Raw genomic sequence first — 25,277 nt, 5'->3', positions numbered from 1 at the left:
TCTCAATGTGTGCCCGAGCCACACCCACTCTCCCACACCACACGCCTCTCGGCCACGCTGCTGCTGCCGCGGTGCACACCAACACCTTTTTCCACACAGATCTTGGTCCTCCATCGCCCATCGTTCAGCTTCTGCGTCTTGCTGCTGCATCCTCCATCGTCCAATTGGGGTAACCGCGCCAGTTGCCTGAGCGTTCCGAGACATGCAATGACGCCTTGTCTTCTCTCTTGCTCCTTGCCTTAGCTTACCTCACCTCCATTGCCGGCTGCCGTTTTCTGCTTTCTGCCCAGTATCTGTACCTTCGGTGCGGCGAGCACCTCACCGCGTTGGCTGACGGTCTGGCTGCCCATGGCCACCTGCATCTCGGACACGCCTAATCAAAGCCCGCTCGCTACCTACGCGCAGCTTCATCGGCGTCAAGACGCCAGCTCCGCCCGTCAGCCTGAATGCCCGTATCAGATCATTCCAGCCGTTGTCCGGAGCCAGTGAGGGGCGAATATGCGCACAGCTCGATCTGATGTAGCTTGCAGAGTGCAGCAACAAGACAAAGGAATCCCATCTGGGTACGGATACATCCACTCACTCGTGTGGATATCGCAGCCGCCTCCAGCCTGCAGCTTCCCTACCTAGCCTGATCCATTCTCTCCCCATGGCGGTGCCGCCGTCGTGGCTGTCATGGTCGCACAATTAAGCCATCATGTCTGGAGAAGCCCTTTGTAAGCCAACGAGACAGGACAAGGGCATCTGTCTCTCTGCCAAGGACCAACGCCAGACCCGGCCAGACCGCAACATGAGGGAAGGAAATCTGGACGGTATCAATCAGACGAAAGAACTGCACCACCATCCCGTCTGGAGGTCCATCGCGCCTCATCCGCATCCTGGCTGCTGGCTGGCAATGGTGGTCCCCCGGACGGCACACTCTAGGGTGTACATGGTACTTTGACACCTCACCTTGCCTTCACCTTACAGCAGCTACTATTCGTAAAGCAGAGTCCAGAGCGCAACAGAGAGGCATCGCCTCCGCCATTACTGGGTACTCGATGCCGCTGGATGCCGCTACACCCATACGGATGGCCGTCCGGCATGACTTGGCACTTGAACCCCCCCAACCACGCTTCATGTCCAGACCAGGTGCGAAGGACGTCCCGCTCGGCCAAGACGCATGCCACTGCAGCCCTGCATGGACCAGCAACCGGCCAGCGGTCATGGTCCTTGGAACCTGGAAGAGCCCTGCCCATTCGCTGCCGCAGGCGGTACTTTGTCCCTTTCCGCCCTTCTCCAACCCACCTTGCGCGTCTCAAACCATGCACTTCGTCACCGTCAGTTCCACCTCCTGGTTTCTTGTGCATGGCATCTGTTCGAGCAGCAGATGCCATCTGAGGCCCATTCCTACACCACCATGCCACCACACTGCCCGCTGCTGCTGCTGCTGCTATTGTCTAGTACCTTGCGCACCGGGCTCAGTACGGGCACAAGGGCAATACTAGTTTTCTAGGGAGTACCTGAGTACCTACATACATCCAATGCCTGCCATGCTGCAATGGAATAAAACACCGTGACCTAGACATCGCTCCCGGTCCAAACCTGCTTTTTGGCCCTGGTGCTTTGCAACCACTTCAGCTTTGCAGTTCCCGTACTGCTCCCGCTCCCACAACTCCGTTGGCTGCATAGCAAGCGTGCACAACTCGCCGTTGATCCTGGTAACTGACTCTTATTGCCCATGCCCACGTCTTAAGACGTTCTATCCGTACGGAGACCTTACCTGGAGAACGGCCAGACAGGCATGCTCTCTGATGTGGAGCATCCGTCGGGCTTAATCGATAGACGCTCGCTCGGTCTGGTCCGGTGCGCAAAGCCTCAGACCCATGCCATCTCTGCTTTAATTGCGCCTATCCCACCATTAACCACCGCCTTTCTCTGTTCGTCCTGGTCTCCATTTTGGTGATCTATTAGACCCCAAGAGTGCCCACCCCTTTCCTCTTTGCTTCATTGATCGCACTGGTACTCGACCTCACCTTGCTCCTGCCGTGCTTGGTTTTTATTTTATTCATTCACAGTGAGCTCTACATCAAGCGGCCCAAGCTTATCACGCCATTATCCTGACCCTTCCCGCACAGGCGCACTTGCTTTTGGGATCCAGGGAAAAAAAAGACGAAACCGCGAGTTCCAAGAACAGAAAGAAGGCAGGCTACGGAATATTTGCGCGGCATGGCAGTGTCAAGGTCGTCGTAACATCATCTTGCCGGCTGGACCTCCTCAGCCTGCCCTCCGACCTCACCCTCTTCTTCGCCCACCCGCCTCGTCTTCACCGGCTTGCTACAACCGCGATCTGGTGCAGGCGCGAAAACCAGGCCGCACTCCAAGTGCCAAAATGGGCAACACACACTCGATCGAGTCGATTCAGCAATCCGACCTTCACAGCAGCAGCAGGAGAGCACCTCAAAAACTTTCCAAACCGAGAGTCGGAAACCATGGCTCGATATCTTCGGCACAGGCAGCTGGCCTACTAGGCAGCCACAGCCGCACCGGCTCCGTCAGCCTCCCGCCTTCTCGATCAAATTCCCGCGTCATGTCTGAAGCTTTTTCACCCGAGCCTCCGACCACCAATGAATTGCAGACCGACACATCTTCGCCAGCCGAAGCTTTTCCTCCAGTACCACCAGAACCCGAGTCTAAGCCAGAAACGCCGGCCAGAGACTGGAAACGGAGAGCAAGCTTATTCCGCTCCAAGAGCTCCCAAGAGGCGCGTCGCAAGGATAAGAGGAGGCAGACAATATTAGTGAGCCCGGAAGCTGAAGATAGGATGTCGAGGGCAAACTCTATGACTTGGGAGTCTCAGAAGGACATGGACCAAGCCAGGCAGCTCCAAGTGGACAGGTACGTGACACCGGCTGGCCGCACGTCGGTGCACTTTAACTAACCTCCTGAAACAGCTGGCTCGTTCCTGGAAACCGACAATCCATAAACTACAACTTGATGTCCTACGAATCCAGGCGATTGCTAAATCTGAGTGAAGATCTCGCCGCTTGCGAGGAGAATTCCATCATGTCCGACAGCAAATTCGAGGCTTCACCTTTCCAGGTGACGGCCAATACGTGGAAGAGTTCGCATCCGCACCAGCCGCCGGCGACAACACCAGCAACACCAGTAGCAGCACCGGCAACACCACTACCACTGCCACTTCCCAGGGCCAATTCTGACGTTTCTCTCTACGCCCCAGTCCGGCGACGATCCATGGTGCAGACACCAGGAGTCGCGACTCGCATTCCTTCGGCAACTGACTACTACTACTCCGCATCGAGGAGATCAAGCTTTCGGCACAGCATGCCGTCGACCCCAGCCGGCGGGCGATCGAGATTGAACTCTATTGAGGGAGGCTTCATGGCCCTGAATGAGCTTATAGAAGCAGAGCCCATGCCGGAGCTTCTGCCGCCGCCCGTCCAAGAGCCCGTCGAACGTGCCCTCACACCTTCCGACATGGACTATCGACCACTAGGCACGATGAAATTCGGATCGTTGCGAATCACGAACGGCGAGGCTAGCCCTCTTCCCAGCCCGGACCTCGAGCCGTCAATCGAACACCAGGCGATGGCGGAAAAGCTTGCGAACGATGATCTGAAGGGCGAGTTGGAGTATGGTAACTACGAGGTTGAGATTACTGTGTCGCCGGCACAGCGTGGTGCTACGCCCAAGGGACTCGGTCCGATTGAGACGACTTTGCTGGGGGTGGAATCACCCAGGTTACGAACAGACTCGTTAGTGGCCTCCCTTGCCAATTCTTGCAGAAGACGTCATTTATTGTAATAAATCGTGAGAAGACTCACGCTGACTCCACATTAGGCCGCTCAGCCCCGAGCTAAAGGTTGCATCCAAGCACACAGCGATGGAAGATCAGCTGTTCGAGGACGATGTGCAGGTTGAATATTCGGCCGAGATTCTAACCGTCAGAAATGACCCGAACGCGAAACCGTCTCTTGAGCAACTGCAAGCAGACCAGTCTCAGAAGCAATACCAGGGTGTCGTCCGCGCTGACAGCGGAGTCGTCACCAGCCCAACGACGGAATACCAGCCTAACAAGCCGCTGTCCAAGGCTGATTCCGGCTACAGTTCGAATGTCTCACTGAGGTCGTTCCATGCCAAGCCAAATGCGACCGGAAAAGATCGACCGGCACGCGTAACCACGGAGCAATTGGGCGACGAGAAATCTGTCTCCAACTCATCGCCCTTGGTTGCTGTTCCAGCAATCAGCACCATTAATATCGATCAGGTTGCGATTGATGCAGCTGGCTCAGACTCTGCCTCTTCCACTCCTCCGCCTGTGCCACCCAAGAACGATTCCATGACTTTGCCAAACACTAACACGATGACGATCACCTCTCCGAGACACTTGCAATTCTTCAACCTGGCTCGTCGGGACCGGAAAACGACTTTCGATATGGCCAAGGCCGCGGAAACCGGCCCCACATCGCCGCAGCCCGCTGAATCCAGCGCCGCCGAGTCCGATAAGCCTTCAACTATGACAATTGGTAGTGGCTCTCAACGCGCAAGCAAGTTTCAGCGATTCCTCACCGGCTCGGGTATGCGAGGACCTCCGGCTGTTCATGACACCCATGCCGCCAACGATGCCGTTCCTACTGTACCTCAGGATGTCCAAACCAAGCTTGAGGAGCACTCTGGGCGGTTCCCATTGTCCGCCAGGAGGTTGACTCTTCGGACCCGGGAAAGCAAGGACACCTTGAAGACGATCTTCAGCGTCGGCAGTATCGAAATTGGGCAATCCGATGCACCAGACCTGGCGCCTATTGACAGAAAGATTGTCGTTAGGAAGCCAGTTCTCCAGGCGAGCGAGGCATCTGAGGTACCGAAGACACCCAAGACTCCCAAGACTCCCCGTCGTCTGTCGTTCCAGAATGTTGGCTCTACGATCGGACAGGCTGCTGCCTCGGTGATGCCGCGGCGCTCCATTCATCGGAAGCCTGTTCCATCCGCCAGTGCTGAGAAGGCGAAGGAGGAAGAAACCAAGGCCGACGAGATTTACAGCGGATTTGAATCCAGGATCACTGCCATTGGCAGTGTGAGCGACAGTGTTGGTAAGAGTTCTTTCGACCAAGCCTTCATGGCTCTGCCTCAATCGAGAGAGGCCGAAAGACCCCGCTCAGCTAGTCGCACCTTCACGATGACAGCGCAGATGGAGCGCAGTATGGGAACGCACCTTCGCGCACAAGGCCAGATGCCCTCGATGAACGGTGATGGCGGGCTTGCTCCTTCGCCCCGCAGCCAAACCTTCTCTGAGGCCGATCTCAGAAGAAAGACGTCGCCTCCTGTCAGCTTGCACACTCGAAGCGGCAAGAGCCTTCGAAAGCCTGCGCCACTGCGCCCGAAATCATCATCATCCAGTGAGGGGCAACAGAGACGGCAGAGTTTGTCCAGGCAAACCAGCCGCGAGACGATCTACAGTTACCCAGCAGCATCCCCCGGAGGAATTGACGAGACACTGGACGTCCCTCCCGTTCCGCCAATGAGCCCTCGCAGATACACAATGCTTGAGCAGCAGTACGCGATGCGCCGTCAGGCTTCAGATGACAAGTGGCGTCCCAGCAATCAAGCTGGTTTGCCCCCTCCCCGTCCCGCCATGCGGAGCATGTCTACCATGTCCCCGGCACCTCCTCCTCGTCAACTCCGCCATCGGGCAAGTTACGACGGTTACTCTCAGCAGTATCGAGGACCAGTAGCGCGGGGGCCTCCTCCAATGAGCCAATCCGCCAGCCAAAGTGGCGCCTACTACCAGCAGCAGCTTCTGAACATTGAACAGCAACACTGGGAGCAGGAAGAAGACATTTCTCCTGACAATGCGCAGCCCGGTCTACACAGAACCCGCAGCCGCAGTCGCAGTGTGCATACAAGCGGCAACCCGCCCTATAGAGTCCTGCACAGCTACAACTCTCCAGCCTACCGCAACGTACCCATCTGGGGCTGAGACTCATTCTCTTCCTGCCCTCACTTTCTTGCAAGATGGCGAGCACCATCAATGATTTCAACCAAAAAAACATTGCAAGCGTTTGAAACGACCCTCCAGTTCGCGCGACCAAGCGCCTCTTCTGTTCGCATTTCCCTATGTACAACTATTGCGCATACACTCGACGTTCGGCAAATCACCGACGTCTGCATGAAACGGTGACTCCTCTCACGAGCGCCCAAGGAATTTTCGGATGTTCTTCTTCTCGGCTTTCTTTGAACATACACATACACTGTTGGATACCCACGGGGCCTGATGAACACGGATAAACACGGCCAACACATGAGAATTATACCACAAAAACAAAAACGAGGTTTTCCCCTCCGTTGAGAGGGCGGCACAACAGTACACGACTCTTTCTCGTCTCTATGGATTTGGCTCTTGGTGGTCAATCGGCGTTATGGAATACCCATGAAATTGCTATGAGGAGGAGGTCAGCAGGGCACAATATGCTTTGCAAGGCTGATCTGGGCAAGAGAAATGCATCGTGAGCAGATTCGGTGATGTAGGACAAACACGTTGGCGGGGTTTAGGTATCAGCCGTTCCCCGCCACGAATACAAGATGTTGACAGTGCCTGGTTCATTCTCCGTGACATGTGACTTCGCAGAATCAAGGTGGTCCTCCTGGAACTGCAAATTATTCGGCATAATTCTCATACAACCTTTGACATGTTCTCGTCCTTTCCAAGCTCATTCTTCAACACGATTGCCCGCCCATTGTTCTTCTTCGCCCTGTCCGTACTGACGGTGCACATCGACGCCACCGTCGCCGCAACGCCGAACCCAATAGCCACAAGATACACGAGCCGAAAGCCCGCAACGTACGACTGCTTGGTGGCCTCGATCGCCAACGTCGTCAGCCGCGGCGTGACCCCGGCGACGGCGCCGTACGCTGCCGCCGTATTCGTCCCCGCCGCCTTGACCAGGCCGGCCAGCAGCGACTCGGAGAAGTCAACCCCCGAGGCGTCGATTGCCGACTTCATCTCGCCGGGCAACACGTCGGCGAGGCGAGAGGAGTAGATTGCTGTGTAGATTGCCGTTGCTACTGCGCCGCCGAAGAGGCGGAATGTCCCAGCCAGACCGACTGCTACGCCCCTGGGTTGGTGCTCAAGTCAGCCAAAGTCGAAGATGGGCTTGGTGTGTTATGGGCAGGAGGAGACTTACAAATCGTTCTGGTCTTCCAATCCAAAGGACAGCATCGTGAAAGAGAGCAGCTGGGGCGGTGTTATGGTGATGGCTGTGATCACGACCGTGACGATGGCTTGGGCGCGGTCGTTGGATCCGACGGACGCCATTGAGCCGATGAGAGCAGTCTGTACGACGGTGAATCCGACCAGCTGCCATTTCTCGTGGTGCAGGCGCGAGCAGATGAAGACGGTGATCAAGCCGGCGGCTAGTTCTCAGTCAGTTTCACTAGGTATCAAACATGGCAGGTTCCGGATGGGCTTTACTCCAGGTGCCGCAGGAGAACACAGTCGCGTAGACTCCTCTCAGGATGGTCTCCTCCGGCCCGACGAAGAAGGCTTGCGACTGTCTGGGCCAGAGGACGTTCATGCTGTAGTACAGCATGCCCCCGACGAAGCATACCACCATGACCATGTCGAACCTGCAATCAGTCTATCAGCAAATACGGACGGCGTGAAGTTTCGGTACGCCGCCGACTTACTCTCTCACACGCCTGAACAACTTGGGAGGGAACAGCGGGTACTCCAGCTCAGCAAACGCATCCCAGACGCCGACACCAACAAAACAGCAAACCCCCAGCACGATGGGCGCGATCGTGCCCGGGTGCGTCCACGGATACGTCCGCCCGCCAAAGTTGATGCCCAGCAGGAACAGCACGCCGCCGGCCATGAAGAGGAACACGCCGACGTAGTCGAGCTGCGCCAGAAGCTGCAGCCGCGTCTTGCCATCCCTGCGGTGCTTCATCTCAAAGTCGGGCGGGCGGTAGAAGAGGAACAGCAGCACGAAGGCGGCGCAGTGGAAGGCGAAGAGGTACCAATACGCGCCGCGCCAGCCGATGTCCTGGTGGGCGATGAAGGCGTAGCTCACGAGCGGGGAGGTGAAAGCGAGCGCCAGGGAGACGTCGAGACCGCCGACGGCTTTGACACGGTGGCGGTTGGGCACGCACTCCTGGACGCAGGCGTAGCAGAGCTCCTGGAAGCCGGAGCCGATGCCGAAGAGGGCGCCGGAGACGATCATCTGGTTGATGGAGCCGGCGGTGGCGCCGACGAGGGTGCCGACGATGGAGACGGCGGCGCCGGTCATCATGAAGTAGCGCCGGCCGAAGATGTCGGAGAGGCGGCCGCCGACGGAGACGAGGATGGAGGCGCCGAGGGTCCAGGTGACGGTGATCCAGGTCGAGTTCGGGGAGGGCCCGAGGTCGGCGTTGATGTAGGGGAGGGTTGTGGAGGGGATGAGCATTGTCATTACGTAGGCGTTGATCTGGCCGCATAGTGCCTGTGGGATGGGGATGTTAGATTTTGATGGGCGGCAGTTTGGGATGAGGGATGGCATACAACGATGGCGAGAATGGTTTCTTTGCTGAGTTTCCCGTCGGTTTGAAGGTCGACTTCGGAGGGGGGTGTAGTTGGCGTTGTGGTTTCGACATGTTGGTGGGTTTGGTGGTCTGTCTTTTCGTTGGATATGTCTGAGGTTGACGTCGAAGCTGGAGGTGCTGTTGAGATAGCCATGTTGGCGATCTATGTGAACAGACTAGGTATCACCATGAGTGCTGAGCCTCAAGAACAAGACGCCAGAGACAAGTTCAGATTCGAGGTCGCTATAAGTGACTATGCTAACCCCACGAAACGTTCCCAACTCCCTGGGCTCGGGTGCAGATATCCCTTCAGTCTTTCTCATTGGTTGGAAGCTGTTTTGACAGACAACATCGTCATCGCGGAGCACAACGTTGTACGTCGGTAGCGAAGACCCGGTTGTGAATCTGCAATACCTGACTGGCCAACACATTGGGTCCTTATATCTCGGGGTTCTGGGGACAAGATCCGCCCGAAGCCCCGCCCCCGCAATGTTTCAATGCAGGGTGAGTCGAGAGTCTCAGTTCTAAAGCATTGGCATCTCAAGCCATGTCTCAGGCTGTGATCCTGTTAGTCTGCAAGTTGGGCTCTTGAAGACTCCGAGAGGGCCAGTAAGGCTTGCAGCAGAAGAATTACCACAGTCTTAGCAGATAAGAATGCCGCCCTGAAGAAATGGTGGCCTGAATCAAGTTGGATGCAGGGAGATGCTCGCGAAAGCTTTTCCTGGGCTTCAGGATCAACGCCGCGTGAATCATTAGCTCTTTCTGAGCTTGACAATCACAACTCTTTCAGCATCCAAGAAGAAACAACAGTCTGCGCTTAATCAATTAGTGGGCTTCCAAGATGGTAGAAGTCGTGACGTACTTGGACCTTCGTGTAGTCTCATTACGTCGTGAAATCTCGCTAGATTCGAAATCCACTTATGAAGCCAGTGTGAATTGCGCAACCTGTTAGTCTCCCTACCACTCAAGCAAACAGCAAACATCTCGAACCGCGCCCCTGATTGAACAAACAAAAGCCATTGGTGGATTCCAGAGTCTTCTGGGAACCAACACACACGGTGTTGAGCAGCCGGTGCAACGGAAAAGTTGACCCGAGCCAACAGACAGACACCGCCGTCTCCTGTTTTCCCCCTTCCACACTACTGTCGAACTAGTCGACCAGTCGTCCACTCGGCATACGACCTCACCCGAGACACACATACGCAAACCCCTCACTTCCCAAGTCATCGCCAAAATCCCGCGGAAATCTGACTCAGAAAGAGAGGATATCTGACTCACAATGCGCGTCGCAGTATTCGGCGCGACTGGTGTCCAGGGCGCCGCCCAGATAGCCGCCCTTGCCTCCGCATCTCATCACTCCATCGCCGTGACGCGGCGATCCGTCGACCCCACTGCCACCCTCAAATCCTCCGATGCAGACGGCAGTGGTGCTGACGCCGCCGCCCGCGCTGCACTTGCAGCTGCAGCGGAGACCCGCACCGCGGACTTCACCTCCGTCGAGACACTGCCCGCCGCCCTCGCGGGCGCGGACGCCGTCTTCCTCAACCTGCCGTCCTTTCAGCCCCGCGAGCCCCTGGTCGCGGCCGCCAAGGCTATCGGCGAGGAGGCCGCCGCGCAGTCCGCGACGGTGAAGCTTGTCGTCTTCAACACGAGCTTCCCCGTCCCGGAGCAGGATGCCGGCATCGAGGCGCAGGAGACCCGTCGTGAGATGCGGCGCGTGCTTAGGGAGGCGACCAAGGGAAGTGGCGTCGCGGTGGTCTCGCTCCAGCCGGTTGTGTATCTGGATAACCTGCTCGAGGGCTGGGCGCTGCCGCGTCTCAGGGATGAGGGGCGCATTGTGTACTGCCACAAGCCCGATCTCGAGGTCTCCTGGATCTGTCACGATGACCTGGCGGCGTTGATGGTTGCCGCGCTGGAGCGGGATCCGAAGGAGCTTGACGGGCGGGACATCCCCGTGGGCGGCCCGGAGACGGTGCGGTTGTCGCAGCTTGCGGAGAAGCTCGGCCGCGCGTGGGGCCGGGAGGTCGGGCACGAGAACCAGAGCGTGGACGACTTCGCGGGGGAGATGGCGGCGGCGTTGAGGGGCGCGCTGGAGTCGCAGGCCGGCAAGGAGGTGGAGACTGTGGTAGAGGAGACGAGGAAGGCTTACACTTGGTACAACGAGGCCGAGGAGAAGCCTTTCAAGGTCGATATGGGACCGGTGCTGAAGGAGTTTCCGGCCAAGTTGACGCCGATTGAGGAGTGGGGGAAGCGCAAGGGGTGCCCGATCAAGACGAAGTGAGGATTGTGAATAGACAGCATGGCGGTTTCAGTTAGGTCACATGGTGGCGGTCTCTTTGAGCGTGTTCGATTTCCATTCCTTGAGGCGGTTGACGATGCTTGTTTGATTTTTCGTTTGCAAGAGAGAAGAAAATTTCAAGGCAGTGAAAGAATACGAGTTCACTCATAAATCATAAAACATGCCGGGACCGGTGTGCGGAGAAGTGGGGCCGGTGACGGGCTTCAACTCCGAAACGGTTGGATCTCACTCTTCCCAGAGCTCATGCACTGAGCATAGTCTACCACATTTCAACAGTAAATCGAAGATGATTCTTGTCGCGAAATCTCAATACTTTTTGGGAAGTGATTTGCTGTGCCAAATTTCACACGTGACCGTGAATTAGCGATGCTGACAGCCAAGGAGTCAATCATGTCCACTGCATTTATCTATCCCCACGTGAAAGCCTGCGTTCCACTTCTGCAGGATGCGGGTTTGCAATTGGCAGTGCTCAGAGGTGGGTAGGATGTAAGGTACTTTTCACTGAGAATCAGGCTGTGATATGGGGCCAATCAGTGAGCTCATATCATGTGTGACGAGTTGTCAGCCGCATGCTTTTGCATTGCTTTTGACACTCTCTTTCCAGCGAACCCCTCTATTCACATTTTTTCTCATCTCAATCTTTTCTGAGCTCAGCTGATAACTCTACAGCATTCAGTTCGATCGTCAGACTACTTCGTTGTTTTCGAATCATTATGGACGCTTGTCATACGTGTTCTAGATTTTTCCATATCAACGCAGCACGTCGCGAAGTACATGAAAGGGTCTTGTCACTTGATGAGCAAAGAAGAATCGAAGAGTCCGCGCAAAGCTCCCAGTTGTGTCGCCTGATTTTGATCAAAATACAGAGACGTAAAAAATTTCAAGGTTACAACCAAGACGCAAACCACACACTTGACAACGACGACGAACAATTAACTATACGGACGTGGCCAGACTCTTGTAAACTCAAAGCTGACGAGAGACGTATATCGTCCTTTAAGTGGAAACTGTTAAGCAATGGAATGTCAACGAACTTGGGTTATACCTGCCATGTATTGGCAGACCAATGTATGTCAGCTCCATCGTAATTGAGTGCAATGGGCTTTACTGACATAGGATCCAAAGTAGCAGTGCCAGATGGTGGCTCTGATCCGCAAAGGGAGGGTTCGCCGTCCTTTGACGGCTTTGTTGACTGGCCTCCAGATATCCATCACAGTCCAGCAGAGATTGCTAGTGTTACTCAAAGACTGCTGAACAATTGTTTGGAGCACCACACTACTTGTGGACTCTCTATACCACAGAATCAGGAAGCATTAAAGCTTCCAACTCGAGTCATAAGCCTCCAGAATGATGATGGAGTTTTTTCGGCCAAGCTTCTCGAGACCAAAGGCTTGAAAGGCACATACTGTGCTTTGAGTCACTGTTGGGGACCGAAAGACAGACAGCCACTGACGACTACCCGAGGAAATATCACAGATCATCTTGAATCTATACCTTGGAGCCGCCTACCCAGTACATTTCGCGACGCTATCCATCTAGTCAGCGCTCTCGGGCTCAAGTATCTTTGGATTGATTCACTTTGTATCATACAAGACGACATCAAAGACTGGGAACATGAGGCAATGAGAATGGCATCAGTTTATCGCAACGCCATTCTCGTCATTGCAGCTGCCAACTCCAAAGACTCCACCGAAGGCCTTGTAGGACCTCAGCCTCCACCGCCATTGACCTTCCGTTGCCCCATCACCATACATAGCGGTTCTGGTCACAACATTTACCAAGAAACCTTAATCTTAAAATCTCTACTAGATTCTTCGATAGAAGGCCCTTTGCGCGAAAGAGCTTGGGCTTTTCAAGAGTGGTATCTTGGTAGGAGAAAGGTCTTTTTCACGAAAGAAGGCATCATGTGGAACTGCAACGAAGCAGAAATGAACGAACGTGGCACGCTTGGTGACCAAGGGCTTTATGAAACCTCCTCTTGGAATGATTGTTTGCAGGAGTACTCCAACAAGAAGTTAACGATTCAATCCGACCGCATCATAGCTCTCCTCGGGATTGTGGCGGCAAAGCAGGAGTACCGGGACGATTCTTTCAGGACTGAATTAGGCGTTTGGGAAGATGATCTTGCGGAGCAGCTTTTATGGAGACATTCAGATGCACCATGCCATGACTTTCCCAGCCTACCATCTTGGTGTTGGGCCACTACTGGAGGATCAAAACTATGGGTAACAAGGACCTATCAGAAAATTTTCTGTACCGCTGAGGTGAATCGGAGCATTCAAAGCGTCACTTTGACGCAGTCCGGCTCTTTGAATGCCTCTGGCCTACTGATCAGAGTAGGGGCGCCATCACTGTGCTTTCAAGAATGTTGCTTAGCTGGATTCCCGGACTATGGTTCTCCCGAAGAATGCATGATGTCGAGCTACTGCGGCGCGCAAGACTGCGCGGAGAGATTCCCAATACACCATGTTGGTGTTACGCGTAGCGTACTTGGTCTTGGCGTCTTCGATAGCAGCGTGCATCCTTCGGAATGCTTTTGCTTCGCCTTAACTTTCGAGAAGCGCAATGAGGATGATCCATTGTACGTGTCATTTTACTTTCGAGATTGAGAATGTACGAGACTGCTACTGACTTACTTTTCTAGCTACGCTATCTCTGAATATGAAGGCTCTGAATCTGGGGAAGAATTGCCTACTCGGGCCGGAAATCTAGAAGGCAGTGAAGGCAGTGAAGGCAGTGAAGGCAGTGAATGCGAAGATTCAGACGTTCAAACTACGAACGGCAGAAACTCAGCCAATATTCAAGAAGACGAGGTGAGTTTTGAGCCCTCAAATTCCACGTCTTGGAACGTTGCAGCTGATTTTGGATAGCACGTATGCTTGGATTTGACTAAAGTCCAAATGTCTTCAGGAGTCTACTGGTCGTTGCTTCTTCAACCTGTTGATGACACGTTAACAAAATTCCGGAGAGTCGGGATGGCCCTCATATGGCCGCGAGGATTGAAGGAAATAGAGTCCGAGGTCCAGGCATTCGAGATTGTTTGATAGAAAGGGTTAATGATGGGGATCACGGCATGAAAAGTCTGTGAATATTTCATGGTCTTTCAACTTTATGATCCGTTTTCAATTTTGTGTGTTTTTGAATTGAAGGTTCCTCTGAGCATGAATCAACACGTTTGCCCAGTGATCAACTTCGCGGCACAAATAAGACCCGAGAATAGGCGTCTGACCCCAGAACAATTACCCCTCTGTACTGGGGCCCCGAGATCTTGACTCGGACTTTTGAGGTTGTAGTTGGATGCAGCACGAGTGTCTCTTCATATTTTGCCGTAGTCTCGCCATGAGCAAAACCTCATACAAATATCAGACTGGTTGCAACAGCTCAGTCGCCTCATGCGTACGTCTCGCCAGCAACAAGTTTCTCCACAGGTCGCGAGGAGAAGCCAATTCGCCGGCGACCTCTCTCATCAATCCCGTCCTCCGTGATGACACCGTACTGTATGTGCTGAGCCGCAGCATCGACCTCGTTCTTGCCGGCATGGGCCGCAGCGCTGATGGCCAGGGAACACGACCCCGCGATCGGCATCCCCGGGTCCAGCCTCCTAGCTGAAAGTCCTAAGAGCAACAGAATCATGGCGCCTCCGAGACAGAGAGACAATACAATGGGCGGGGGAGAGTACCCACACCCGGTAACGGATCGACCCTCCATCAGCTCGCCGTTATTGTCATAAATCTCCAGTTGTACGAGATATATGCTACGCGACACCGACCAGTGCATGAACGCCATAATGACCATGATGGGCACGATGTAGCGGTATGGCAGCTGCAGCCAGAATGTGCTCCGCTGCTCCCCGTACGGCCGGGTGACTCGCAGGGGCTTTCGTGCCGATGCGAAGCGCGCGTACTCGTGGGCCATAACCATGCAGGTGAACACGTTGTTGTAGAAGAGGTAGACAAAGCTGATGACGATCTGTGGCGTATTTGCGAGGAGTACATTGGAAATCAGCGAGTTTCCGAGGGTGAAGCTGATGGTGTTGGCGGGCGAGGTGTCGAAACCTTGCGTGAAGGACGAGCTTGACCTCTTGCTGCCGTTTTTTGCAGTCAAGTAGAGGAAGAATCCAGCACACCATACCACCAAGCACCTGCGAGTTTCGTCGTTAAAAAGCGGTTTAAAAGAGATTGTTTACGTGTACTCACAGGGCCATGCAAATGAACCACCTACTGCCACTCACTGCTCGTGCCCAGCGGCGAGGCTTTCGTTTGAAGGGGAAGGACATGTTCTGCGATCCTGAAATATACGCTTTCTTCCAAGAATGCTTCTGTACGAGGGATTTGCACACTGGCCCGAGGTTGGCAGTCCTGTCATCTGGCTGCTCGAGGAACGAGCTGATTGCGTCGCCCACGGTCCCAAGCGGCTCGAATTTTCGAGAGAAGGCAGTAGTCAGCAGACATGCGACCTTGACGGCGTTGAAAAGAATTACGATGGTAAGCAGCGTCGTGCTGACCTGGATTTTGCAGTTTCCGGGGAACGGCTCTGCCAGGCAGTAGAGAATTGGGGCGTCGAAGGGGCTCACACACGCAGAGCTGTACGTGTTGTCACGGCAGACGCCCGCGATCTTCCACGAAGAGGCGTGACTCACCAGGTCGTTGAAGTTGCAGGTGGTTGCTGCATTGCCATTGGGTCCTACGTCCCCGTGGCATAGCCAATTCTCGCTGGTCTCTATTGCCTCGGCTTGGTGCGTCCACACCTGGATGATGCTATCGTTGTTGGAGAGAGACGTGACCAGTAGTAGATTCTTCCAGGAAGACTCATACAGGGAGCTTTGGTACGCTTGTATGCACTGTGAATTGTCGAGCCGCGTGAGGCTTCCTGCTGCTGCAGACGTCTGAATATCCTTCAACTGGTTCATGTTGGCTGTACCGGGTCCGCCCCATAAGTCGACAATTTTGGCTAGTTCCGTGTCGTTCCATGCAGCTCCCTTGAGAAAATCTTGTGTGACCAATGCAGCTTGGTAATCGACCGATGAAAGAGTTGAGAAGATGACAGAGTTGTAACTAAGACAAGTCAGTTCGGCGTTCATGGTGGCGATGGCAGGCAGAATACACTACTTATACTTACACCAGGTGTAAAGGAATCGAGCTTAAGAACAGGAGAGCCCACAGACACACGCGCCAGAACGATATGTGTCCCAAATTACGCACACTTGGAACACCAATATCGAGCCATTTACCCTTGCTATGTGCTTTATCAATATCTTGTCTCGAAGGTGAGGATAGCAGCTGCGCGCAACTGTTGCTGGCGCCAAGAAGCAGGGTGGACATGATGTTGATGGCGAGGTCGGGCCACAGTGTGTCCTTTTTGGATTCGATGCAGGAGCCTATACGAACGACAATGATCAGCGCTATGAACGGACGGTAACATATGCAATTACTGACCCTCGAAGACGGTAGAAAGCCCGTCCGAAGCTCCGAAGCGACGTCGAACCCAGACGAGAACGCCCACATTTACAATGAGAACGAGGGAAGCGACGGCAGCGCCCGCGGACACTGTAGTTCTCCATGAATTCAACCCCCTGATCTTACGATCAATAGCGGGTAGATTGTTCTCATATAGGAGAGGTCTGATTTGGGTCACAGGTTGCTTCGTCTCGATCGACATTATATCGGTTGCGGACGGCGTTGCACTGATTGAATGGGCGATGCGTGGCGACAGCCCATACTTGTAGGATTACAAGCGAGTTCAATGGTTCTCTAATACAGCGTAGGAATGCAGTAAGTAGAAGCTTTGTGGCGTTTTTAGATTGCGACGCGAACATCCTTTGGTGACGAGGTAGGTCTCCCAACTGTCCTTTCGACGGTTTTGTTTCACTAATCTCAGCTTTCTCGACACAGGACTTTTCAGCTGTAAGCCACATCGCTACTTCAACTGTCAGGCTGAACCTCGTCGAGCCTAGTTGAGCTCACTAAAAGCTTGTATGTTCAGCGCTGAGTTACAATCTTCTGAGAGGCGTCGAGCTATACCGAAAGCTGCCGTGTTAGCCTTCAAGGCGCGTAGGGTGTTCATTCTGAGACCAGCCTCTTGCTCTGCTCGCATGCCTTTAAAACCGATTCATGTTAACTCTTCCTTTTCAACTTTATCTGAAGCGCCTTACTACTCGTCACAAAGCAACGCTGTGACCGGCTCTATCCTGAATTCCGAGCCCATGGGTCTCCTTCGGAAGCCTCGTAAGCCGTCGACCAAAACGATTCTCTTCGTACGGAAGCCGGATCCGTTGCGCACACCCCACACATCAGAGATCTCATAGGCAACCAAGTAGCAGACCATCTCATAGACATCGCAAACGGAAGGTGGCACCAATCACCTAGTTGTGTGCATTGGTGTGTTGGATCGTTGACAGCTCAGATCAATCAAACGACACGAGGGGCGCCTCCGTTCCGACGACGATAACTGCGTCTTCGATGAGCCACTGGACGACCAGCTTGAGCTCTGTAAGTCTCAGGGCAATACCATAGGAGATAGAAGCGACAATGGCTACGGTAAACAGGAGCTTTTCCTTGGTGTGGCATGCAACAACCCAAAGGAGCGACCACTGCCCCCCTGGCCGAGCCGTTGGCGGAGAAATATGTATATTACGATCCGCGGCAGCGTGCTCGGAACTCTCGTCGTGCGTTCCGAGAGAAGCATGACCTAAGCACATTTACCAGTCAATTCATCTAAACCGTTCGTTTAAAGTTCTCGCTGCGTCATCACGGATCTATACGGCCTCAACGGTGCGGCTTTTTGCTTCGTCAGCAGCATTTCCCATTGTTGTAAGTAACCGCGCGGGAAGATCGCCTGGATCTTGGCGTTCATCCTGTCTAGTTCCACGCTCCACTTTGGCATCCGGATCCCGGCAGGGTGAGTCCCAGTCTCGTTGCGGTGTAACTTAGAGTGTGCTGGGTATTGGTAAAGTCTATCTTGGTAGCTAGCGTGCGCTGCCCCATGGTTTTACTTGGCCTACTCGAGAGCAATTTCTGCTATGGAAGAGCGATAGAACTTACAAGAGTTCCGTTGTTTGACACAGCTAACAAAGTTCGAGCATTCCAAAATTTGACGAAGCTCCTCAGCAAACCTAGGCCACTCGAGCTCTAATAGGCCGATCAACGCACGGCAATGCAAGAGCCGCGAACAGAGTTCTCAATACACGAATATCTAAGGGACGGCTAGTGTCTGAGGTTCACCTCTATCCCAAAGTGCAGGTTTGGTAAGTGGACTTAGACAATAAATTGTGAGCCGGTGGGATGAATGCCAAGGAGGCGGGGCCCAAGCTGTGCAGTACAACCACAATAGAACGCGATGAAGTACATTTTATGCCAGTAAGAGCTTCTAAGAGCTTAGCAAATAAAGTTCCTAGCTGTCATGTCGGAACACGGGTGCGCTGTTGCGGATCATTGGGATGTATGCGTTCCCCTGGATTCTGCCATACCCTGCCAAGCTGTCTACGATAAAGATCAGCTTAGAAGTGCACATCACCGTGATGCCGGAACTGAACCTCTGATTCCGAAAAGGAGCGCCAAGCCAGCTTCGTCATCGCGGAACTCGGAGTCATGTAGTCCAGTTCTAGGCGACAAAGCTGGCCGTGTTTTGGTCTGACGCTCAAGAAATCTGCTTGTATACTTGCCGCGCGGGAATTGACAACAAATCATGGATGAATCCCTGTCTCGAAAGCACAGAAAACTGTGGAGGCTGAAGTTGATACCAGTTGCCATCTCGCGAGAGTAGGCAAGTAAGTCTTGGCCTACCTGTCGAAGCTCATCAATCGCGTGATGAACAGAGTGACGACGCGAAACTACTGTCAAGAGTGCTGACACAGCCCGAGATCACCAGGCTTAGGAGGTCAGATAGATTTGATGAATCAAAAAAGTTCCGACGTTCAGTGGCGGTGTTAACAGATATAAATGAGCATGTTCAGGCTTAAATATCAGCCGGCTTTTAGTTTGATACCATCACCATTCTACATCCCCCATTGAATCAAAGAAAACTGCACTTCAACCTTCACATCAGACCGACCACCATGAGATCGATACTGCCCCTTCTTAGCGGTGCCGCTCTCGTTGCCAGTAGCAAGACGCCTTTCTCAGTGGGCCAACATCGAATTCGGCAACAAGCTCTGCCTCATGTCGCCGACTTTGTTTTCCAAAACGGCTCTATCTACACCCTGGATTCCTCTTCAACGAAGGCTAGCGCTCTGGCTATCAAGAACGGCACGATCATCTATGTCGGTGATGACCTTCAGGCCCAGAACTTGATCGGGATGGCCACCAAAGTTCTTGACCTAGAAGGCCGCATGGCAATGCCTGGATTCGTCGATGTGCACATGCATGTGCTGCAGGCGGGACAGAATCTACTGAAATGCGACTTCAACTACCAACGTCTCAGCCGCCAGCAGGTCTTAGACCATCTACAGGAATGCATAGACATCGACGGTACCGCTCAAGACACTTGGCTTGACGCTGTCAATCTCAACTACATTGCCATGGTTCTCAGCGGAGAAAGCCTTACCAAAGCGGACCTTGACACACTGAACACGACCCGTCCTATGTCTCTCCGGTCGAACGACTACCACACCTTCGTCCTCAACTCTCGTGCACTGAAGCTTTCCAATATCACCGACTCAACGACCAACCCCCCTGGCGGTGTAATCGAACACCTCCCGGATTCACAAGAGCCGTCTGGTGTTCTTCTAGACGGCGCCAACATCCTAATTGCTGGCCCTCCTGCTTTCACTGACGAGGAGAACGCCGAAGCCGGGCGTGCCGCGCTCCAGATTCTTCGGCAGAACGGCATCACCACTTGGCAAGACGCCTTAGCTACCAACGAGCATTGGGGCCCTTGGAACATTCTCAAAGAAAGTTCTGAGCTCAGCTCGCGTGGCTACTTTGATTACCGCGTCCAGCCTCCGCCGACATTGGATGCTGTTGATGCCGTCGTTGCAGAAACCATCGCCCTACTCGCGTCTCGAAATGACAATTCCACTGTGTCTGCCCAGCCAACTCTCAAATGGCAGGCAATCAAAGCCTTGTTGGACGGTATCATGCCCTTCTCCGCCCGCACAGCAGCAAACACAGATCCGTTCTTGCTCCCTGTACGCAACGGCACGAACGCCACCCAGGAATGGGCGCCTGATCCCAGTGCCATGGCCCCTTTGTACTGGGACCCTGAGATCTTGGCCAAGACTTTGGAAGGGCTGTGGCTGGGCGGCGTCGACGCACAACTCCACGTTGATGGTGACCGAGCTGTCCATGTCAGCTTGGATGCTGCAGATGCCTTCTGGCGCAATCATCCCGATGCTCCCCCGATTCGCCTCGCTCTCGCCCACGCCAGTCTTACACTTGAGGAAGACTGGCCTCGGTTCGCGGAGCTCGGCGTTGATGTGGTGTTCCAATACCAGTTCTCTCAACTAGCTCCGATGTGGATCCCGGACACATTCAACAGCATTGGCGAATATCGCATGGGCAACCTCGATGCCTATGCACAGATCGAAGAAGCTGGACGCCCCACAGTGCACGGTAGCGACTGGCCTGTAAGTTCGTTCTCAAAATTTTTGTTTGACGTTCAAACGACTGATTTGTGACCTAAGGTCGATCCCCTTGATGTGTGGTTGGCACTCAAGGCCGGTGTTACGCGCCGGGGTGACCGATCCAACCCCAACTCTGCCGCATCATTCAGCGAGCTTTATGACGGACCGTTCCCTGGTAGAGGTATCTCCCGCGAGTCCGTCCTGAAGGGAGCCACCATCAACGGAGCCAAATTCTTGCGGGCCGATGAGCAAATTGGCTCTCTCGAGGTTGGCAAACTTGCGGATATCATCGTCACCGAGAAGAACTTCTTTGAAGTGCCCGATGAGGAGCTCGGGCGTAACAAGGTGCTGCTTACAATGCTCGGGGGTGAGGTTGTGTACCTCGATGACGGTGCGCAGTCTACATTTGGGAGAGACATCGCGCCCAAGTTCCCCAATAACAATGCCGTTGCTGCGAAGATGGCCCGCAGGGTGATTGGCGGGCTCCACGGTGAGCATCTTGACACCCAGGGACGGGCCGAGGTGGTCAGGATGAGGAAGCGCCAGGGTTGTGGACATGGACACGCACACTAGAACATGCAATCTCGATGAGAACGGCCGGCTATATGAGGACTGAGATGTGGTTGGAAGAATGTGCTAGAGAACGATTGTACGCACATCACCTTCGCCGAATAACATTGCCGCAACTCCTTCTTAGATAAAGACAATAGATGATAGAGGAGTCTTCATTTTCGTAGTAAATCGAAATATCTTGGGTACATGTTACTACTCTTGCCTTTCCTACCGATACGTCATGTATGTTAACACGTTGTTGGGCTGCCAGGCCGAGACTGGTGTTCAATTTTGTACGTGGCTGTTCGGCGCACTTGCTGAGTAGAATCACCTGTCAAAACTCGAACCAAATCATCAACAAAGATAGAACTGCTAATTGAGAACCCAGAATCTATTTTGGACGCCGTTATTATGGGGGTATATGTATTATGTATAAGTGCACCTCGCTTTTGGCCTGTTAAATGGGGGGCAAGGGTGTTCCGAAACCATCAGTTCTGTCGGCCTTCGAGGTCCAGCAGACCTGGCTTGCACCACAACCGCGCCAGTTGAACATGTCTGAGGGGGTCCAGCAAGAGCTTTCGGCAAACTGCTTGCCGCAAAGTCCGTGAACTTCGTTACCGCCGAGCCATCCATCATCGTTGGCACCGTTGACGTCGCCATCAATAGCGTGGAACTGTCCATCATCAGCAACGTGTCGCTAGTAACTATATGAGAACAACTTACGTATGGGCCGCTGTAGGGAGCGTCGTGGATAAGAGGGTCCGTGAACCAAGGACCGTCGCCTTTGGGAATTGGTCAGTGGCATTGTCAGGGATATCTTGGGATGGGAAGAGCTTACTGTAAACGAATCTTCCCTCGGATCCCTTGACTACAGCCTTAGAGGCCTCTTCGTCGATCTGCATGCCGATAGCGCCCTGGTCGGTGATACAGGCGCAGAGGCGGTGCTTGGCAGCGTTGACGTTGGCCGCCCTGGAAGAGTTTAGTCCTGAGTCGCAAAAGAAAGATACCGGGAGGTCAACATACATCAGCAAGACCGCCAGAAAACCGAGAATTCTCGCCATTGTTGATTATTAGGATGTGTCAAGTGTGGAGAAAAAAGGAGTGTATGGAGTTAAGCAGATCAGATTGATGAGAGAACGAGTGTCGTGTGATCATTCAACCTCGCCAACTTGAAGGAAGCAGTATGGAGCTATATACTGAAATTCACAACACCCAAAACACAGCAAAGGGGCCACAGACGAGCAAGAAAAACATTCAGATCAGCGCCAGTGAATCGGTCTGCCCGATATGTCACGATAATAATACCACCCAACGCCAAGGCGGCCGGCCCGGTACATTCGCAGATTGCCAAGACCAGGGACATGCCTATTTAAATCCTCTGTGCACCAATCACCAGCCAGGCATATCCTGAGTTCCTTATGGGGATTTTTGGAACTTTAAATGAACACTACCTGAACTGCCAGTCGTTTTGACTCTTGACTCAAGAGCAGTCAAAAGTCGTAGTGGGGCCCATCGCCCCTGGATTTCGCCCCCGGTGCCCGTTCCGGACGGCGGGGGCGGGGACGCCGGCTACGAAGACCCGTGACGGCACACGACAACATACCTCAAGCGGAGCCGGCGAGGAATTAAGCGTCAACAAACATGATGCCAAGAGTCCTTATTGAAACAGCGAAAATGACATGGAACTTGGAATGTTCTATGACGGAATGGTGGTGGTTGTGTCATACTGCTACCATATAACCCGAGCGCAGACACCATCGTGGACTTCCAAAGTCGAATTACTTGCACCTTTGAGCTCGTCAAATTTTCCATCCCAACCGGGACAGGATCAGCAGTGAGCGGGCGACTCATTACAACTTCGGGAACGGTGCTCAGGATATCCCTCACGATGCGGTGAGCGAGTCGCTCTGACAACAAGATGGATACCTGGCTGCTTCTGGACACTAAAAGTGGTGGAAAGGTGTAGAACCTGAGGGGCTTGAGCAAGTTGAGTCCCGGTCTCCGCGAGTCTTTCAACCTCCTCTTCTCATGATCATCCGATTTACTTCCCAAACCACATGAAATCAATGGTTACTCTACCCTGGAAGGCAAGATTACCAGGCCGGATCGCATGACTGAGGTCGCTTATCGAAGAGATGTGGTTGCTCAAGTCATTGGCAAATGCCTCACCTTGCATGCTGTTGATAACTCCTGAAAGTCATATTTCGTGATTGGACAACGAAGTACACTTGGACATCTTGTCCATCGGGCATAGCACGATACTTCACTACTGTGTCTGGGACTCAATGTAACTCATTTATGCGTTTCAATATGTTTCATGTTTCAAAGCAGTGGTAACTAGACGCAGCTGTTCTCCAGCCGGTACAAGAATGTGTACAAAACAAACAAGTCAGAATTATGACAGCGAAGTCTCCTTAGGTCTGGGTAGACTTGTTCCGCAAGCCCCACACTCTATCGTATCGATCCATGTCAAGAGCCCAGACCTTTCACCTCCGAAAGCCTCGTCCTCTAACCGGAGGTAACGTGAAGAGGGCCGTTGCCGTCATCAACAGGGCACCCGGGTCCGTCCGAGTCAAACTCGACAACACAGCTGCCGTCGATTCCGATAGAAATCCCGATGAACTCGGTGTCCTTCTGCTGCGTGCCGCTGCCGAGCTCGTTGCCGTCCTTGGTGCTGACGTCGCACGTCTCGGGGATGCCGCCAAAGTCGGACTTGCAGTGGAACACGCGCGGGGTGTCCCAGCAGGAGCCCTCGATGGTGAAGGTGCGGCCGTTGCCCGTGTTGTAGCAGGGCGAGTGGTCGCTCGGGGTGGAGTCGTCGTAGATGGCATCGCCGTTGTCGTTGATGATGGCGAAGCCGCTGTAGTGCCCGCTCTGGGAGCCGGCGCCGGGCCCGCTGATGGTTGAGAAGCTGCCCGAGGACCAGACCACGCGGAGGTGCTCGGCGTAGGCGGTGGCGGAGAGGCCGAGGAGCCCGAGGAAGAGGTTGCGGATGGAAGACATTGTAATGATGATATGTGTTTGTATGAGAGGTGTGTTGGTGAAGCTGGGTGAAGAGTGAGGAATGTAGAGTTGTTGCTGATACTGAGATGCTTTCTTTCCGTGACTTGACACAGGCTTTTATACGTTTATTCTGCTTGCTAAATACTTTGAAGGATGGCAATCCCCGTTTGCCCGACGTCTTCGAAGCTCAATAAGCTGATATCATAGCATCGTGATGCTTCTCAACTCAACTCGGTGCCTAGCACATCGTAAACAGTCGTTCTCCGCCAAAGGAAGTTCTTTTGTTGCCTGGTCCAAGTCAGAAAACTTCTCTAGTGAGACCAGACTGCCATCAGCGAAGGGGAAAAACTGGAGAAGACTCATCGACGATCTTAATGAAGCACACACGCGGATAGGACAGAGAACGACTGACCGTGATGGCAGACCCCATGGGACAGAATAAGCCTCGCGATCCACTGAAGGAGTTATTCACCCAGTTTTCTTATCCACTTGTGGGAAACGGTTGTATGGCGGAGCAGCTACATGGCCATCGCGCAGTGCAATAACACACGGTCCTTGTGCTAATACCTGTCCAAAGAGCCAAGTATATTGTCACGACACTGTGCTAGTGTTAAGAGCTACCAAAACATTAATCACCATCCAAGTGTTGCGAACATAACCTTTATTTTAGCATGCCTTTGATTTCACCATTGATGGTTGTTTCCAATCATAAATAGCCTGGCTGCGTAGCCGCATCTGCGACCTGACCGCAAACAAGAGCACCTCAACACCCATCTTGGCATCCTCAACTCCCGAGCCGTACCCGTCGCCAGGATCGCAACCCCGGTCGCGCATTTGGATCTCTTGTCCAAAGTCGGCAGAGTTGAGTACCAGAAGAGAAAACTTGGCAATCGATCAAGAGGAACGAGCTCGGTCTCGATCCACAACCAACGCGAAAGCCAACCACGAACCACACAATAATGGTGCCTGCTGAACCCGGGGCCGAGCCTTCGCCTCGTTCCCAGTGCCAATCATGGTCATTCATGCTTAAGATACACAGTTGAGTGGAGCGTCGTCGCTTACGAGCGTGGCCTTGTTTTCAAACGATCGGCATTGCATCAGGAACGGGTGTACCCACCCGGCATAGCCGCAGAAATCCTCCGCGGCAGAGTGCGGCTGCCACCGTCCCGCCGATCTGAACGTTTGCTCCCTTGCCTGGACCGTTCGTCAGAGTCTGTCAGGCTTCGTGGTTCGCGCGTCTAGTCTTCGTTGATTTGATTGATTGGTTCACGCCGCCATGTTCGACCGTCTAGGCAGCCGTTTAGTAGC

The 25,277-nt window shown here is 53.7% G+C and overlaps 8 protein-coding genes across 8 annotated transcripts; 4 read left to right on the top strand and 4 right to left on the bottom strand.

Moving 5' to 3' along the window:
- Positions 1-1,304: 1,304 nt before the first annotated feature.
- On the top strand, positions 1,305-5,977 carry CGGC5_v010899 (uncharacterized protein; the record flags this gene model as incomplete). The annotated part of the gene is made up of 5 exons (XM_032020224.2): positions 1,305-1,319; positions 1,954-2,056; positions 2,118-2,877; positions 2,934-3,755; positions 3,841-5,977. The coding sequence occupies 5 exons, from the start codon at positions 1,305-1,307 to the stop codon at positions 5,975-5,977; spliced, it is 3,837 nt and encodes a 1,278-aa protein (XP_031892491.2).
- Positions 5,978-6,670: 693 nt separating this feature from the next.
- Positions 6,671-8,710, bottom strand: CGGC5_v010898 (Trichothecene efflux pump TRI12; the record flags this gene model as incomplete). The annotated part of the gene is made up of 5 exons (XM_032020236.1): positions 6,671-7,112; positions 7,182-7,410; positions 7,469-7,623; positions 7,684-8,477; positions 8,537-8,710. The coding sequence occupies 5 exons, from the start codon at positions 8,708-8,710 to the stop codon at positions 6,671-6,673; spliced, it is 1,794 nt and encodes a 597-aa protein (XP_031892293.1).
- A 1,125-nt stretch (positions 8,711-9,835) lies between these two features.
- azoB (NAD(P)H azoreductase) lies at positions 9,836-10,837 on the top strand (the record flags this gene model as incomplete). Its single annotated transcript, XM_032020247.1, has 1 exon — positions 9,836-10,837. One exon carries the CDS (start codon positions 9,836-9,838, stop codon positions 10,835-10,837), a length of 1,002 nt encoding a protein of 333 aa, XP_031892292.1.
- Positions 10,838-13,269: 2,432 nt separating this feature from the next.
- CGGC5_v010896 (uncharacterized protein) lies at positions 13,270-13,899 on the top strand (the record flags this gene model as incomplete). Its single annotated transcript, XM_032020258.2, has 3 exons — positions 13,270-13,436; positions 13,500-13,668; positions 13,726-13,899. The coding sequence occupies 3 exons, from the start codon at positions 13,270-13,272 to the stop codon at positions 13,897-13,899; spliced, it is 510 nt and encodes a 169-aa protein (XP_031892296.2).
- A 346-nt stretch (positions 13,900-14,245) lies between these two features.
- On the bottom strand, positions 14,246-16,513 carry CGGC5_v010895 (uncharacterized protein; the record flags this gene model as incomplete). Its single annotated transcript, XM_032020269.1, has 4 exons — positions 14,246-14,996; positions 15,052-15,909; positions 15,974-16,232; positions 16,291-16,513. The coding sequence occupies 4 exons, from the start codon at positions 16,511-16,513 to the stop codon at positions 14,246-14,248; spliced, it is 2,091 nt and encodes a 696-aa protein (XP_031892295.1).
- A 2,395-nt stretch (positions 16,514-18,908) lies between these two features.
- Positions 18,909-20,987, top strand: ytcJ-0 (putative amidohydrolase YtcJ; the record flags this gene model as incomplete). Its single annotated transcript, XM_032020280.1, has 2 exons — positions 18,909-20,417; positions 20,475-20,987. 2 exons carry the CDS (start codon positions 18,909-18,911, stop codon positions 20,985-20,987), a joined length of 2,022 nt encoding a protein of 673 aa, XP_031892298.1.
- Positions 20,988-21,423: 436 nt separating this feature from the next.
- CGGC5_v010893 (uncharacterized protein) lies at positions 21,424-22,027 on the bottom strand (the record flags this gene model as incomplete). Its single annotated transcript, XM_032020291.1, has 4 exons — positions 21,424-21,639; positions 21,690-21,748; positions 21,805-21,935; positions 21,990-22,027. The coding sequence occupies 4 exons, from the start codon at positions 22,025-22,027 to the stop codon at positions 21,424-21,426; spliced, it is 444 nt and encodes a 147-aa protein (XP_031892297.1).
- A 1,447-nt stretch (positions 22,028-23,474) lies between these two features.
- CGGC5_v010892 (uncharacterized protein) lies at positions 23,475-23,969 on the bottom strand (the record flags this gene model as incomplete). Its single annotated transcript, XM_032020302.1, has 1 exon — positions 23,475-23,969. One exon carries the CDS (start codon positions 23,967-23,969, stop codon positions 23,475-23,477), a length of 495 nt encoding a protein of 164 aa, XP_031892300.1.
- Between the last annotated feature and the right edge of the window lie 1,308 nt (positions 23,970-25,277).

Source organism: Colletotrichum fructicola, assembly GCF_000319635.2.
Source record: "Colletotrichum fructicola Nara gc5 chromosome Unknown KSG_Nara_v1_contig06, whole genome shotgun sequence".
In the NCBI taxonomy this organism is placed as follows: Eukaryota; Fungi; Ascomycota; class Sordariomycetes; order Glomerellales; family Glomerellaceae; genus Colletotrichum; species Colletotrichum fructicola.
This window is presented reverse-complemented; position numbering and strand designations above follow the sequence as displayed.